This window comes from Onychostoma macrolepis, chromosome 03, assembly GCF_012432095.1.
Source record: "Onychostoma macrolepis isolate SWU-2019 chromosome 03, ASM1243209v1, whole genome shotgun sequence".
Lineage (NCBI taxonomy): Eukaryota > Metazoa > Chordata > Actinopteri > Cypriniformes > Cyprinidae > Onychostoma > Onychostoma macrolepis.
This window is the reverse complement of record NC_081157.1, coordinates 24728391-24746014: the sequence shown is the minus strand read 5'-3', so window position 1 is coordinate 24746014 and position 17624 is coordinate 24728391. Positions and strand designations below refer to the sequence as shown.

The 17624-nt window shown below is 43.2% G+C and overlaps 1 protein-coding gene and 1 long non-coding RNA gene across 3 annotated transcripts; one reads left to right on the top strand and one right to left on the bottom strand.

The window, feature by feature from the left end:
• Positions 1–1036: 1036 nt before the first annotated feature.
• ccdc137 (coiled-coil domain containing 137) lies at positions 1037–4695 on the bottom strand. 2 transcript variants are annotated; one of them, XM_058768333.1, is made up of 6 exons: positions 4316–4695; positions 3681–3808; positions 2815–3022; positions 2178–2257; positions 2008–2087; positions 1037–1922 (listed from the first exon to the last, which is right to left on the bottom strand). In XM_058768333.1, the coding sequence occupies exons 1-6, from the start codon at positions 4363–4365 to the stop codon at positions 1734–1736; spliced, it is 735 nt and encodes a 244-aa protein (XP_058624316.1). In that variant the 5' UTR covers positions 4366–4695; the 3' UTR covers positions 1037–1733. The 2 variants fall into 2 exon arrangements, with proteins under 2 accessions (XP_058624316.1, XP_058624315.1); XM_058768332.1 differs by having other exon boundaries at positions 3681–3811; positions 4316–4690.
• An 8528-nt stretch (positions 4696–13223) lies between these two features.
• On the top strand, positions 13224–15756 carry LOC131537815 (uncharacterized). The gene is made up of 3 exons (XR_009270395.1): positions 13224–14123; positions 14243–14537; positions 14661–15756. It is a non-coding gene; the product is annotated as an uncharacterized LOC131537815 (long non-coding RNA).
• The last annotated feature ends 1868 nt before the right edge of the window (positions 15757–17624 follow it).

Genomic DNA, 17624 nt, shown 5'->3' with positions numbered 1-17624 from the left:
CTCCAGAACTTTAAGTATACTGCTCTGACTCTTCTTGGCACTGAGTGTACAAGTACATGACAAATTTTCACATCTGTCCTGTTTAACTCCTGGAGGACGACCTCCTTGAATGCTCTGGTCTTTAATGGGGATTTTTGCTCAGCTCGTCTCTACAGAATCCCCCACAGTTGCTCAAGAGCGTAAAGATTGGGTGAAATACATGTCCACTGAAGGATTTTCATCTTGGAAGAATGAATATCTTCATTGTCATGCTGAAAAAAATGCCCAATAATGCAGGGAATGAGGGGAGGGTAGCATGTTGTTTCAAGTTTTTGTATTCACACAGTTGTGTGTGAGTTCATGACAGCGTTGATAAAGCACAACTCCCTCACACCTTCAGCACTGATTCATCCCTATAAGAGCTTTACTACCACTGAACGTCACTGTGGGTACCAAGCACTTCTCACTGTACTCCTCCTCTAGCAACACCACAACATTTTGGATACTTTTGGATCCTAAATGATTGACTTGGGTCTCTTGAGACCAGAGTATGGATTCCCAAAAGTCTCTATTTTGTTAATATGGGCCTTGGAAGAAGTTAAATGAGTTTATTTTGCTTTGGCTAATTCTAGTGGTGACAATAACCATACATGTCATTTCTGCAGGCTGCGTCATACCCTGTGAGAACAGAGTGTTATTTCTCCTGCTCTTTTTCTAGCAAAAATTCACTCATCACTAAATGAAAACTTAAAGCGAAGACCTGATTATTTCAGGAGCCTTGACACAAGTCCATTGTTTTTGAATGTCGGTGCTACTTCTGCTATATTTTCACACTTAAAACAATAATTTGGTATTCCTCTTGTACCATTGTCCTTTTTTATGCTAAGAAATAAGTCACCTGGCAGTTCTCTCCCAAGTGGTTCCACTGCTGCCAGCATTAAGTCTGAGTATGATTCAGTGGGCTATATAACACTTTTAATTGTCAGGAAATTACTTGTCTTTAAAAGTTTTGGTTCAATATACTTACCTGTTGATCAAAAATAGCCTGAAACCTATACACATTTATTTATTTATTTTATTTAGTAACTTTCAGGAGGGTGTACTCATTTTTGCAACACAACATGTCATCACTTTGATAATAAAATCTTATTTTGCTGAATAATTTTGACATTCTTCTTTGGTAATTGATCAAGCTGGCTTGTTGGAACAGTATATCTCCAAAGAACCCAAACACGTCATTTAAGTAAAGAGTAATTGCTGAATTTGTTACGTTTTAGAGGGGGTGTACTCATTTATGCTGTGCACATACAAATATATATATATATATATATATAAAAAGTAAGTCTATGGAATTTTTACTTATTTTTTCATTTTATCATCCTCCAATTGACAATCGATGATCAACCGCTTTACAAAAGTAATATCATATATAATTTCATTGCACAAAAAGTGCAGGATGAGAATAAGATACCTAAATTCATATTGTAATACCTTACTTTTTAAAACGTAAATATTTAGAATTGTCATTCTGAATATTACAGGACAAAATACATGTGAACTCACTGTGCATTATAAAAAAGTGTGAACATTTATTTTTTGCCTTTTACACAGTCCTGCTACATCCACTTGTAAATATTTAATCACAAAATCCATCAATATGGTATTGTTGACCAGCAGATGTAGCAAAAATGTATAGAAAAATTAATTATACATTGAGATATAATACAATACTATATAATACAAACAGCAGAGCATCATGTGGAGGTCATGGCAGCCCTGTCCTGCTCATGTTTGTCTCTCTGCTTCTTCTTCATCTGTCTGTACAGCTGCACCACTCTCCCCCGCTCTTCCTCCATCATCCTCTTCCTCGCCATAGAGGGTTTGTTGACCGACATAGGACTGTGACCCAGGAGGGAGGTCAGGAGAAGACCTTTGGTTGCCCCCTGGAGGAAAGATCAGGATGATAATAATGAAAAAACAGCATTAATTAGCATCTCAAAAAGGAGTAGAGGCACATAAACAAGTTACCTGGGGTTTGACTATGGCTTTCTTTGGTTTAACACTCAGTGTTGGAGGCGCCATGGCGACCTCTCCAAACGGTACCTCATCTAAGAGAAACGGAAATGATGGAATATGAATATGTTTTGTGATCTGAAGTTTAATTTTTACAGGGTAAAGCTCACAAAAGTAATGCATGCCTTTAAACATCTCCTCCTCGTCACGTTCCTCTTGCTGGTTTAGCTTCTTTTTCTGTTGCAGAAGTTTCCCTTTATGAAGCCTAAAACAATGACAAAGACACTTTAGCACACTAATGCAGCGTTAGAAATTAATACAGTCTTTATTTATAGAAAAACGTGCATAATTGCTGCGTGCATTTGTCCTGAAATGGATTACTCAAACATTGATAGGCTTAACTGATTAAATGACAACAAATAATTTGATTAGCTATGAATCATGAACATTAATGCATATCAAACCAGTGTTGTTTTTGTATCATTGATGTATTCTTATAGTTTGGTTATTATTTTGAATCAGATTTTATTTTTATATTTTGGTTAAATATTTAGAAATTTTGTTGTATGTTTTTATCATTATTATTTTTATTCTTGTTTTTTAGTTTTAATGTTTGTTTTTTCTTTAGTTTTTGTATATATACATACTTTTTTCTTTTTTTCTTTTTTTAAAGCAGACATTTTGCTTTGGCCTCTGGCTGACATAAAAAAAAATATGTATATATAAAAAAAAAAAAAAACAACATTTAAATAACTTATTTCAAGAATTTTTTTTTTAATGGTTTAGTATTAGTTAACGACAATAACCCTGTGTTGAACTAACCTATTTTTCTTTTTAGATTTCTTTTCCTGCGTCTCCTCTTCTTTCTTTGGCTTGACCTCTGGATGTCGCTCTACCTGATTGTTTGTGAGGAAGAGGACGTGCTCACTCTCTTCGGTCATGCGCTGCACATAAGCCCTCTCTGACTCCTGTCGCCCTCTGCGGAAGTGTGGGATAGGAATATCTCCTGAGAGCATCTTTGGCTTGGAGGCTAAAATAAGAAACATATATGAACATACAGCAAGATGTCCCCTCCTCCACTGTCCTTGCCACTGGCCGTGTCATTGTGCAGTTTTTGTGGGTCACTAGCTTGTCTGCAGACAAAACCCAGACAGCATGCAGCCCACGTGATGCACCTCAATTTTTATTAACTAACTGCATGTAATTGTTTTAACAGAATCCCAGTATGACTACACTCCCCTCAATAATAAATGGTAACAATAATGTGTGTTGACAAAAATAAATATCTTATGAGTGTGAAAGGTCAGATCATGTTAAGCCACTGCTTCAAAAAAATCACTACTGGCTCTCCAGGCATAATGACAATAATTAATATTGAAATAATATCGTTAACACTTTCATTATCAATAACACCATTACCACTGTTCAAAGATGTAATAACTATTTTACTAAGTACTATAGAGACTTTTTTTAATTTACTTCTTTTTTTAATTTACTTCTTTTTTTATTCAAAATTAACTTTTATAAGTGAACTTCAGGAATTAGAATATTAAAAAATCATTAATATTAAAAATCATTTTTCATGCAAGTATATGGATCTGCTTTTATTGTGCAGTGCAAACCACAACACTTATATCTCACCCTTACATTTAACATAATTTTAATCAATTGTGTAAGACTGGCAGCACCTTTTTTCCTCTTTTGGGAGCCCTGTTTCATCCTCTCTTGACTCTTCATGATTTCACGCAATCGATGAGGAATCTGCTGGAGGTGATCATCTGATGCAGGGTTCGCATTTTTCTTTAACTTCTTTTTACTACTAAAAGACAATAAACTTTACAATTAAATATCAACCTCAATCAATTTAGTAAACAAAAGCAATGTTTTCTAAATAGTGCAACTGTGAAGGAACAAAATGGTTTTCCACAAGGATGCACAGATAAAAATGTATTAACTATAAACTTTTCTGTAAATGAATAAGAAAAACTACAATTGATTTCTTTAAAAAATAGAATAAAGTATAAATAACATATAGATTCAGAACTATTCAATAGTCCCACAACCAAAATACATTTCCATGACTTTTAGTCATTTATGTCTATGAATACACTGAAGGTGGCATTTTCAGGTTCCTGTGCACTGACTTTACCATTTTTGTCAAGCCATACGACGTATATGGTTATAATAATTCTAGATTCTGCTCGTTAGTTTCCCTCATTTTATTAATGTTTACCACTTGACATGATTTCCAGACATTCCAGATTATTGGGCATTCCAGATTTCCGAAACACCGTTATTGAAGACGTTTTAAGCCACTGATTACCTGAAATGTTTCTCGTTCTTCTGTTGTTTCATTTGTTTTTCTGTTTTCATTGTGTACTTTTAAATAAGCAGCGTTTCCCCCAGTTGACTGTAAACGCGTGTGGTGTACTGCGTCTCCTGCTCGTCTTCTTCTACGCTGCGGAGATCAGCAGCGCAGCAGCGCGTTACCGCCACTCTCTGGTGATGAATGAACGCGCACCGTCTTCTTCTTCGTTGGAGTTTTACGGCAGTTGGCATCCATAGTGTTGCATTACTACCATCTGCTGTCTCGCTTTGACTTACTATACCTTAATTAAATTCGTCCTTCCAGTCCAGTCCTCCTTAGAAAATTAAACAAATATCTCCGTCCTTGGTCATTATTTCCGTATGTTACTATATTTTTAACATTATACTCTACTATACCTATTTCCCATAGGCCTAGCTGATTCTTGAACTCTTGCCTTTCTTGTATATATTTCTTACATGCTATAAAGATGCGCTTAATTGTTTCCTCCTCCTGACATTCATCACATAGTCCTACCGGATGTTTTCCTGTAACACGAAGAGTTTTGTTTAGCTTGCAATGTCCAATCCTCAGTCTATTTATTATAACTTGTTCCTTCCTTTTATTTCCCTTTTTAATTTCCATACCTATCATATTTTGTATCGTGTACAGATGTCTCCCTTTGATTTCATTATCCCACTGCATGCAGCTGCCATTTTTGCATTATCTTTTTCCACACTAAACTCTTCCCTTCTTTTTTTGATCATTTAATTTTGATGTAAACGTGTCCTCTTTTTTTTGTTGCTTCTTTTGCCAGTCTGTCTACTTTCTCATTTCCCTGGATGCCCACATGCGCCGGTGTCCTGACGTTCCTACCAGGGCTTACTACGCATGCGCAAATCAATATTGCGTCTTTTTTCTCATGCTGAACAACAATATTTAATGTATCTGCATTACTGTATGGGTAGGTTTAGGGTTGGGGTAAGTGTAGACATTAATAAAACACAATCTAAAAGGTAGAAAAAAAATATTTATTGTTGGTTTCCGGTAGCTGTATCCCTTCTAGCCACAACCGCGAATAACACATAATTACTGTATTTGCATTACTGTAAGGGTAGGTTTAGGGTTGTGGCAGGTGTTGACATTAATCAAAATTTGACAAGTAGCATTTTTCGTTGTCGAATTGCACTGTTTTAATGGGAGGTAGCACAAATCGACAGAACACCGGCACCCACATGTATGTGATATTTTTCCCTTGCCTGCTTATTCTTGAGTTTGTAAATAAAATCTCATAAAGTAATTCCTGATGGTTTCTAGTTATACAGACTTATACTCATGAGGGCAGATACAGAATCACTATTACAACGTTTGTTCAATCCATTCTAATGCTATTAATATAGCATATAACTCGACTGTATACACACTTAAGCTGTCAGATGTTCTTTTGTTTACTCCCACATGATGTCTAGGGATATACAGCAGATCCCGTTGCCTCTGTTTGTAAATCCTTTGATCCATCTGTAAAAATTTGAATACTATCTTTGTACTTATTATAATATTCACTGACTATATCTGTAATCCCACTGCTGCCTTTTATTATTAGCAGCTCTGTCCAACTCGCACCGTCAGCGCGGGCTCTGAGGTAAATCATTTTTTCCGATTTAGTCCGGTCAAAAACACATATTTTATGGCTTTTTTTTTTTTTTTTTGGTGAGTTTCTTCTCGGTGCCCATTTCTTGCTTGTGATTTAAGAGAGAGAGAAAAAAGTGAGTAGTTAACTTATTTCTGTCATTTATTTCCTCCAACGTTGCCATAATATGGCGATTCCCGCCAATATTATTTACCTCTCAAGAAGACCACATGTCAGGTCATCACCTTAAACTAATAAATATTTTGCTTAATTATTTACAATAGGCTTGTTCGAGATGAACTTCACTGGTCTGCCACCGGCTGGCGAGAGCAGCCTCTTGCAGTCGGGGCGGAATTAAAAGCGGAGACTTGAAGTCCACACTTTCTGCTCCCGGTAGTGATGCTCGCGCGGTGTTTCCATGCTCTTATCACAGATAAAGTGAATTAAATGTAATATCTGTCAAATACACAGAAATTTTTTTATGAGCAACAGAAACACATTTTATATACTGCTTAATACAGCGCGCCATCTGTATTCATGAACTTTATTCATGAATAAAGTTCAACATAAACATACTATTTAAATACCAATAAAGTGAGGGCATGCTTTTATCAGTGTTTTTGATAAAAATTACTCAAGATAGCAGTGCGACTACACTTAAAATGCTTTTGTTATAAAAACACAGATTTGTGAGCATTATTGAAATTGAATTGTTATAAACACGCAACACCTCGTGCTTGTCATCACAGAATCTGACCAATGAGCAGGGGCGGACTTAACCAATAAGAACAGCAGCAAGTTGACTAATTACTGGTTGTGAAGGGATAAATAAACTAAAAACTAGAGCGAGCGAGCAAAATAGGGGTTAAGCATAAAAGGACACATAGTTATTGTATGGGGGCCCCATACCTGGAATTTGTTTAGGGCCCCCAAATCGCTAAGTCCGCCCCTGCCAATGAGGATAAAGTCGATTTTGAGCAACTGACCAAAGAGCCTGACCAAAGAGCCTGACCTCGGCGGCTGGTCTCGTTTTGCTCATTTTGGGAGAGACCCCCCCCACATGATGTAAAGCGCTTTGGGTGTATTGCAATACACAATAAAGCGCTATATAAATGCTTCATTCATTCATTCATTCATTCATAAATAGGGGTTGTAACGGGTGGAAGAATCACACGACAAGGTGAGATCAATAAAGGCCCCGAAGGGTGTGAACTGTCGTGCCGTAGTGCTCAAGTAACGTGTCTTGGTGCTCCAGGATCGGTGTCTTTCCGTGCTCCAAGTGCGTGATGGCTCAGTGTCCGTGTGCGTCGGGTGCTTCGGGCTGGCCGGTTACACGCTGCTCTCTGGCGGAGAAGGAGAGGAAAGTTAGCGATACTGCAACTGGAGTCATCTCTCACCCATCTGCGCCTCTTGGCGTTTTATATAGGCGTCGGGTAACGAGGTTCAGGTGTGGCCGGCCAGCCCGCGTTGATGGCGTGCAGGTGAATCTCCTCCGTTTCCAGGGCGACGCTGATGAGGTCCCGGGACACGCGTCACACTCCCCCCCCCCCTAAGCGTCATCCTGTTCCTGCAGTCGAAAGGGGAAACTGGGGGTGGGTGGGGAGAGAAACCTGACAGACCTGCGAAAGCTGACCAGATCCTTGAGAGTCCATTGGCGTTAGCGTTGGCCGTCCCCGCCCGGTGTTTTACGACGAAGTGGAAGTCCTGGAGCGTCAGGAACCAGCGGGTGACCCTCGCGTTAGTGTCCTTGGCCCGCGCCATCCACTGCAGGGGGGCATGGTCGGTGAACAACATGAATTTCCTGCCGAGGAGGTAATACCTGAGCTCCAGGACTGCCCACTTGACGGCCAACGCTTCCTTCTCCACGGCGGCGTAACGTTGTTCCGTGGGGGTCAGCTTTCGGCTGATGTAGATCACCGGGTGTTCCTCACCGTCCTGTACCTGGGAGAGGACGGCTCCCAACCCGGTGTCGGAGGCGTCCGTTTGCAGCAGGAAGGGGCAGTTGAAGTCTGGGGCTCGTAGCACCGGCTCCGTGGTGAGAGCCTCCTTCACCCTCTGGAACGCGTTGGCCTCGGCGGGTCCCCAGGAAACCTTCTCCGGCTGCCCCTTCCTGGTCAGGTCTGTCAGGGGAGCGGCTAAGGAGGAGAAGTTAGGGATAAAACATCGATAGTACCCCGCCAATCCCAAAAAGGCACGCACCTGGGTTTTAGAGGTGGGCCGTGGGGCTGAGAGGATAGCTGCCACCTTATTCTCCTGAGGTTTTATGAGTCCTCGGCCCACCCGGAAACCCAGATACTTCGCTTCGTCGAGGGCCAGGTGACATTTCCGGGGATTGGCGGTCAGTCCGGCCCTGCGCAGCTCGACGAGCACCCTCCGCAGCCGCTCCAAATGGTCCTCCCAGGTCTCCGAATGAATGACGACGTCGTCCAAGTAGGCCGCGGCGTAGGGCTGGTGGGGCCTCAGCAGGATGTCCATTAGTCGCTGGAAGGTGGCAGGAGCCCCATGTAAGCCGAAGGGGAGAACCAGATATTGCCAGTGCCCACTGGGGGTGGAGAAGGCGGTCTTCGGCTTCACTTCACTTCGATAGGGGCACTTGCCAATAGCCCTTCGTGAGGTCCAGCATGGATATGTATCGGGCTCTCCCCACCCGATCCAGCAGCTCATCTACCCGCGGCATGGGGTATCCGTCGAATTCGGAGACCTCGTTCAAGCGGCGGAAGTCATTACAAAAGCGGAGGGTGCCGTCGGGTTTTGGGACCATGACGATGGGGCTGGACCATGGGCTGCGCGAGGGCTCTATTACCCCTAACTTCAGCATCTCCTGCACTTCCTCTTCGATGGCATGTCGCTGAGCCTCCGGCACTCGGTAGGGCCGCTGCCGAACGATGGTTCCTGGTGGTGTACGGACGTCATGTTGAAGGACATGGGTCCGCCCGGGGAGTGGGGAGAACACGTCGGAGAATTGACCGACCAGGTGTTGCAACTCGTTATTCTGGGCAGCCGAGAGGTGGGGGTTGACATCTACAACCACGGGACTGGAGGTGGCCAGGGCGGCTAACTGGGTCCTAGTCCCGACCCACCGTTTCAGGAGGTTTATGTGGTAGATTTGATCTTCCCTTTGTCTTCCGGGCTGGCGCACCCGGTAGGTGACGGGCCCCACTTTTTCCGTCACCGTATAGGGCCCCTGCCACGTCGCCAGGAACTTACAGGCCGCCGTTGGGACTAGGACCAGGACGAGGTCTCCAGGCTGGAATTCCCGTGGTTGGGCTGCCCGGTCATAGTGGCGTTGTTGGGCCTGTTGCGCTCTCGTGAGGTGTTCCCGAACCAGGGGCATGACTCTGTCGATCCTTTCCCTCATTTCCAGGACGTGTTCGATGGTGGACCGATGGGCGGCCGGCTGTTGCTCCCAGGCTTCCTTGGCGACGTCGAGTAGTCCGCGGGGCTGGCGTCCGAACAGGAGCTCGAAAAGGACATAGGGGAGCATCCGCTTCAAGGTCTGATTGAATCACTCGACCAGCCCATCGGTCTGTGGGTGATATACGGAGGTGCGAAGTTGTTTTACTTGCAGGAGGCGACAGAGGTCTGCCATGGTCCGGGACATGAACGGGGTACCTTGGTCGGTCAATATCTCCACGGGATGCCGACTCGGCTACACAGTAGGAACAATTCCTGGGCAACGGCCTTTGAGGTGGCTTTCCGCAGGGGGATGGCTTCGGGGTAGCGAGTGGCATAATCCACGATGACCAAAATGTGTTCGTGACCCTGGGCGGACTTCGGCAGCGGCCCAACGAGATCCATGCCTATCCGCCTGAAGGGTACCTCGATGATAGGTAAGGGAATCAGCGGGCTGGGGGGAGGGGTGCTGGGTGAGGTCCGCTGGCACGTGGGGCAGGTGCGGCAGAAACGCTTCACGTCCGCATCCAAGCCGGGCCAGTGGAAGCGGTCGCGGATCCTCTGGATGGTATTGTGGGCTCCTAGGTGGCCGGCCATTGGATGGGAATGTGCGAGCTCCATCACCGTTTCCGTCTTGGATCGTGGCACAACCAGCAGCTGTTTTTCCTCCCCCCTGCGCGGAGCGACACAGTAGAGCAGGCCATTCTGAACGATGAAGTGGGGGACCGGGTGTGGAGGTGGTTGGATTTCCTTCCCTTCGGTCACCCTCACTTGTGTCCAGCAGTGTTTCAGCCGATCGTCCCCGAGTTGTTCCTTGGCGAAAGCCCCGCCTCCCCTAACCTGCTGAAACGCATCATAAAAGAGGTTAGACGTTTGGGAGGGGGACTCACCGTCTCTGGGGCTGTCCGAGGCCAGCAGGGCGGGGCGTCGTCAGGGACGTCGGCTGTACCTCCGGGTTCGGCGGCTCCCGACCGGGCTGGCAGGTTGGGCGGCAACGGCGAGCAGGCGGTCAAAGCCCGGCCAGTTTCTCCCCAGAAGTACAGGGACGGGGAGGTCCTTCATCAAGCCCACTTCTACGGGCCAAGAGCCAGGAGCGGCGGTGATGGTAACCCGGCGAGTGGGGACTTGGCGCGTGTCGCCGTGTTCGCACGTGATGGAAAGGACGGCCTTGGATCCTTGGATCGGCGGCTTGGGCGCGGGCTGGCAAGCGGCTGGAGTATTCCCACTCGTGCACCAGCTGGGCGGCCGCGATGGGAGAGAGACCCACTCGGGACAGGATTTCCTTCTTGAGGACTTCATAGGAGTCCCTCAGCTCCGGCAGCATCGAGAAGTAGGCTCGTTGGGGCTCGCCCGTTAACAGCAGTGCCAGCGCGCGCACCCACTCGTCCCGTGGCCAGCCCTCCTAACTTGCTGTTGTTTCGAACATTAGCAGGAAACTCTCTACGTCATCGTGGACCGTCATCTTCGGTAGCAGGGTTGACGCTTGGACGCGGGGGTCGGGCAGCGGAACCCGGTGGGCGGAGGCGGTCCGGAGGGCGGCGATTTCCCGCTCCACCTCTCCTTGTCGGGCAGCCATGTGTTCGACGATCTGCTGTTGTCGTATGCTCACTTCGGTCAGGTGTTTTAGCAGTTCCTCCATGGCTGGGGAGGCGACGCCACCTGAGGGCCAGACAAAAAGAGAGAAGTGTAAATTAAGAAAAAAAACGTGCTTGTCGGTGATTCTTCCGGGATTATGCCCGCATTCTCCACCAGTGTAACGGGTGGAAGAATCACACGACAAGGTGAGATCAATAAAGGCCCCGAAGGGTGCATTTATTGTGTGAACTGTTGTGCCGTAGTGCTCAAGTGACGTGTCTTCGTGCTCAAGTGACGTGTCTTCGTGCTCCAGGATCGGTGTCTTTCCGTGCTCCAAGTGCGTGATGGCTCGGTGTCCGTGTGCGTCGGGTGCTTCGGGCTGGCCGGTTACATGCTGCTCTCTGGCGGGAGAAGGAGAGGAAAGTTAGCGATACTGCAACTGGAGTCATCTCTCACCCATCTGCGCCTCTTGGCGTTTTATATAGGCGTCGGGTAACGAGGTTCAGGTGTGGCCGGCCAGCCCGCGTTGATGGCGTGCAGGTGAATCTCCTCCGTTTCCAGGGCGACGCTGATGAGGTCCTGGGACACGCGTCACAGGGTTTAAATCGGATGGTTCTTCATCATACGATACGATATCGATTCTCAGACCCAGCGATACGATATTTTCCGATACCTCAAAAAATTCTACGAAAACAGCAGGGTTAAGATTCAATTCAGGAGTATATCGATCGATATATTGATATTATGGTATTATATACCTATTTTAAATAACCATCTACATTTTTATTAACTCACAAATGCAACCAAAATATATAACATGAAAATTTATCTGAAATTTTCACATCCTGTACCTCAATTGGGACATTCACAACAAAAAATTAGGCCTACACTTTTTTTTTTTTCTTTTTTTTTTAAATAATAAAGAAAATAAACAATTGGAAAAACAATTCTGGCTGCTACTATGGGCTCAGTGCTAAAAATCTTTTCTACAGATAACCAAATTACAAGCAATAGCAGAAAATAAATACAATAAAACGAAGTACACAAGTTCAATAAACAGTGCTTTTCAGGTTTTTCAGCTCAGTCTAAAAGAAATTACGCTACACAAATGTAATAATCAAATGTAAAATAACTGCATAGTCTTCACTGTATAAATTAAATATAGATTAATCATTTTTGATGTTACAAAGGTTATTTAGTCAGGAGCAGTGAGCACTTGTATTTTTCTTTGACAGCAATAGATTTATTATTAGTTTGCTTTCACTTTAAGAACGAAAGCACGGATTTAATATACTCTACTGATACACATGCGTTTTCTTTCTCAACTGTTTATGTTAAGACATCTGCCTAACTGACTGTGTTTACTATAGGATATTCGCCAAAACGGGCATTTTGATGTAATTTTGTCTGTATTTATTCATCCATGCACAAAAAAGCGGAAGAGAGCTCAGTTTAGTATTTGCGCGGTGTAGACGTGGCTATCTGTGTGCGTGCGCTTCAGATGTGTGCGCAGAAAACTTCTCACACAAGCGCTCGACTGTTCCGCAAACAATCCCAAGAATCTTTTAAGCTCACCTTGTGCCTTCGGGCAGTCCTCATATCGAGTCCTGAAACGTGAGTTTGAACGAGAACGCACGCGTTGGTGGTAATGCATAGGCGGACATTATGTGAAAATGTGGACAGTGCCAAAATAAAGGTGCCTATTTATACTACAGATATCAGTACTTTACGTGTGGCATCAATGCATCGTATCGTCACACATTGTATCGATGTATCGATCCATATCGATGAATCGTTACACCCCTAGTTCCAAACAGGATATATTGCCCTCCAAAGGGCACTTCGGAGTGAAAACAAACATGGCCGCCATATTGAAGTGTCATTCCAAACCGAAGTGCTCAAAATTGGCCACTTCAAAGGGCCCTTCAAAGGATTTCAAAGGGTACAACTGAAGGACACTTCGGGCTCCCATGATCCTTTGCACAAATGTTTTGCATGATGACGGCACCTCCGTGTGGGCACGGGATGATGACACAGAAGGGCACTTCAAGAAACAGTTGTTTGGTCCCCTACACCCTTCAACCCTTCAAAGCTCTCACTCCAGAGGGTAAACACTTTGAAGGGATTAGAGCATATGAGGTCTTCCGAATGGAACGCAGGGGTGATCGTAAGGCGGCTGCAGCGCCGATCAAAGGACAGATATTCTAACCAGAATGCATTGCTTTTGTCAGGCGGCAGCTGATCTTTGTGGCGCCGCATGAAGTCGAACAAGCCTATTGTGTTATAATTAAGATAAATGTAACTGTTTCATGACCACAAAACCAGATTCAGTCACGTGTAAATCAACAGGCTAAATAAAATCACAGATGTCCTGTGTTAATAGTAATTGTAACTCTAATGTCGTTGGGGAAAAACCAATATAATTTTAATAGTGCTTTACTTCCTGTTCCTGACTTTGTTGACCTATCTTTCTGGACTTGTCTGAATTGAATATTTCCTCTTTCCTTTATTTCTGCTGTTGGATCAAACATTTTCTTTGTCTCTAACATTTTAATCAGGAGCAACTACCACACCTTTCCTTCTGTAGTGCATCCACATTTGTTATAAAAATTTGTTCTGAACATATGATTTCAGAATCATGAGGTGCTATATCTTGGTGAAGTTCGATGTGCTATGAACGTATGACCAACTAAGCTGACAAAAGTTTGGAATGCACAATATAATTAAGTGTCATCTGGGAAAAAATTGTTAAATGTCAATTTCTTCTTTCATATAGGCTTTATCCCATTTCTGAAACTTTTACCTAACTCTGAGAGTTTTCTTTAGAGTTTAAATATAGGTGTAAAACACAAAGTCTGAATGTTTGTTTGCAATTCTAAATATTTCATATGAGACCAAGTGTTTTCCAGGCAATGCTATACGAGGGAGAATAAAAGCTGCATTTTGCAAAGGTGTATCACCACAAAATTGGTTTAATAATCTGGGTTCCACTCTTACCATTACATTAGTTTTATTTTCCAAAGCCTATACACTCAGAACTCAGGCTCATTCAAACAGCCTCTCAAAACCAGCTGACTAAACCTTTCCATGAGCCGGGGACACCCGGATGACCCTCTGTCTCCACCTGAGGGAACAACATGCTCTTTGAGTCCAGAAAGCGGACAGACGGATTGTTGATGCATTCAGAATGGCCTGACTCACCGTTTCCTGAGAAAGCTCCACTCCCAGGTATACCCACAGTGACCTGCCTGCATAGCAGCCTCTTTGTGACCTGTTTACATGCTTATTCCTCAAATATACTGTATTTTTAATTGCAAAGCACTGATTTCCTGGATTTTTTTTTTCAGTGCTGAACTGGCTGTCATTCAGAGAAGGTCACGTCTTGGTGGTCAGTTGGCGCCATGTACAGCTGAGAAGAAACAAAGGCTTTCAACAACACGTGAAGAGACCTAAATAGGAATTATCCTATGCTTTCTGTCAAAATAATTTGTGACATAACTCGGGGGGCACATTCCAGGAAGGGTCACCCAGCTTGTTGGGAAGCACCAGTGAGGAAGGGGAAACAAACACCATAAGGGGTCATCCAGTTTCACCCAAGCTAATCCAAGTTTGGCATGGGTTTTTTCGACTGGCGGAGCACTTGTAAGAGTGATATGTCTGGGTGTTGGTGTATTTAGACATACTGGTGGATGATTTTAACCATTAGCTCAGAGCTTACATTCAGAATGTATATTATGTGACTAACATTGTTGTCTATATCTACAGAGAGCTGCTGAGGAACCCCTGAAGATTCTTCCACCAAACTGAACATTTTCTGAAGTGGACAACTGTGATGATCCGATCACCTGGCTGTGTTTAAGAGGTCTATTGAGGAGCAAAGTTCTGGAGAAAGATGCTTCATCACATTTCCTGTCTCAACTTAATCTTAATCTCTATTCTTTTGGGACAGCATTGAGTCATGGACAGAAAAGTACACGCAAAGCAACTTGCAGTTGGTATTGACAGAATGAGTCAGTAAGTTAAAAAAACAAGAGCACCGGAGGTAGTTTTGTCTAAAAACTTACATTTGAAAATTCCACCTCGCTGAACAATCTTAACTCATAAAGAAGTGTTAGATGTTTACTGCCAGCTCAGCGTCTCCATTGGTAGTCACAGTGGTGCTCTGGAAATGAATCTTTGGGAACAAGAAGATAGAATCTAGCATGAGTCACGCACAGAACAAACTCATCAGTCCACAATTTGCATGAGTCTAGTTTTTAAGAGACGAGCAAGGAAAAGATGTTTTGAGAGCTACTACAGATATTTAGCACACATGTGAAAGTATAAAAAAACATAAAACAAATAAATGTATTTTGCAATTCAGATTGGGGCGTCTAGTGCAGAAATCGCACACTTCACCTTTAACTTCTGAAGGACCTCGGGTCCTTTCTCAGTTTGGATATCCACAGGAATGCTTTAACCGAGTCAGTTTCGTTTGCTGCGCAAATAATAAATATCCCCCAATGCCAGAAGCTTCATTTAAATGGATTCCTTATCACTGCGGTGGCTGCCTTTCAGAAAATTATTTTATTTCTAAAATAGTCTTGAGCTAATATTTACAGATGCTAAAGAAGGCACTTGTGGTGAAAGAGAGCACAAGATGAGCCCTAGCTCTGAATTAAGCTTCCAGATACCACACAGCTCCAAAACGGATGAAACTGGCCACTGACGCAAATCCTGAGAGACAGTGTGCAATCCAAGACACCGCCACATATTTCCCTCCTCTGTGTGTCTCTGTCTTGTATTTTTTTATGTCTCTGTTAACAGGACTTCTCAGAAGTGAATGCAATGTGTCATTATGTTACATTACAGGTTCTTTAAATAGAGTCATCATGCATCTTTGTTTGCAAGTGAATGGATACAGTGGCAATAAAAAGATTTTGGACACTAAAGATGGAATTTAAAATGTATAAATGTCTTTGCATTATATAACAAAATATTAAAACAAGGGGTTATAGCAAAAACACTTTCTGGTGAAAACATTTCACAAAATGAAGTTTGTTGGGTTTCAAACTATGAAGAAATCAGCAGATATGTATATTTTTGTTCAAAATACAGACAAAAAGACACTTTCTGCTTGTCAGAGTTTGTGAAACATGTTCATGTGTTACAGTAATATATTGACACCTGTGTGAAATTAAGGGGAACTGATATATAACTGATATAAAAAAAAAAAAGACAAACAAGACCAGTTGGTTAGAAATGTTTGAAAAAGTGACTCAGAAAGTGAAGTCAGTTCTGAGATAAACTCTAGCATCATTTGTTTGCATATGTAACTTGGTATGAAAGTCTGTGTCTAGTGCAGTGAAATTGAGACATTTTTAAACGTGACTGACTGGTAAGTGTCCAAGAGTCTCCAAATACTTTTTTGAGGCCACTGTACATGCGGCTAATTTACATGTGTACATGTCTGTAGTTTTTAATTCCAAGAGGAAGTGATGATTATCAGACATAGGAGGCTGGCACTGCCATTGATTAATCATCTTGCTATAAAGGTAATACCTTCACCACTTCATTATTCAGTATACTCATGGGCACCAGGGAGGTTATTGGCAATAAATAGTTGTTGTCACTGTGTGAGGTCTTAGGGAAATGATACCTCTGTGTGTGTCCTCTCACAGTTACATGCACATCATATTCACATTCCAGGTTTCATACAGACTATGCAGAGGCGCTGGAGCCAGGATGTCTTGACCAGAGTCTCATGTCCACTGTCCAGTGTCCACTGTTCCTGTCTAGGACAGGCCAAAGCCAACCACAGAGAGAGAGAGAAAAAATGTATATCAGCAGAATGAAAGATGCAATGAAAGTGGGAGGATTTACACAACATCACCATAGAATCACAGGGAAAATTACACACTTTAACTTCAAGTGTGTAATTTCCGTGCTACTAGCAGCACTAAACAGAATTGCAAAAATAATGACTGTTTTGAAACAGTTTGTCTGCCCCTCAGATTGCCTGGAAAATACCTGTGCCTTTGTATTGTTTGGTGTTAAAGTGATGTTTAAAAGGGTGCAAAATAGAGTCACTTGCTCATTTGTGATTTTACCTCTTGGCAACCTTTATATACTCAATGTTCCCATAATCTGTCAGCAGCAGGAAGGGGTTTTGAGCTTCACCTTCACCCGTGGGCCGTGTACACTCTTTCAATGCACCCTTCACGGTGAGCACTGCCCAATTCCCCACCTCGCAATTATGGTCTGTAGGAACAAGCTTCTTAAAATGTAATGTGGCCAGGTCACCAGGTCAGATACTGCATGGCAGTCTCTTAAGTGTCAATTTCCACAATTAATTGATACAATTTGGAGTAGATTCTGGTTTAAAATACCTGTTCAGACATCAGTTTTCAATACTTAGTGTGTGGATTTACCTCAGCATGCAAGAAATTCACTTGTAGACCATGATGTGAACAGCCTGAAATGGCCAGTTCAAACTCTCCTACATAACACTTAAGGGACAGTGAGACAGACGACTTTGTCCCTACAAAGTGCTGTGCCAGATAGTGAATTAGTGGAACATTTCCATGGGCAAATTGGACATAATTGAGAGGATTTTTGTCTTACAAAATGCTTTCTTTAATGACATCTAGATACTACTTTTACCTCTGGGCTCTCTACCGTGGTACGCAATTCCTGTACAATTTTCTAGATACAATGGACTCCACTAACAAATTTTACACAGCTTCCAAC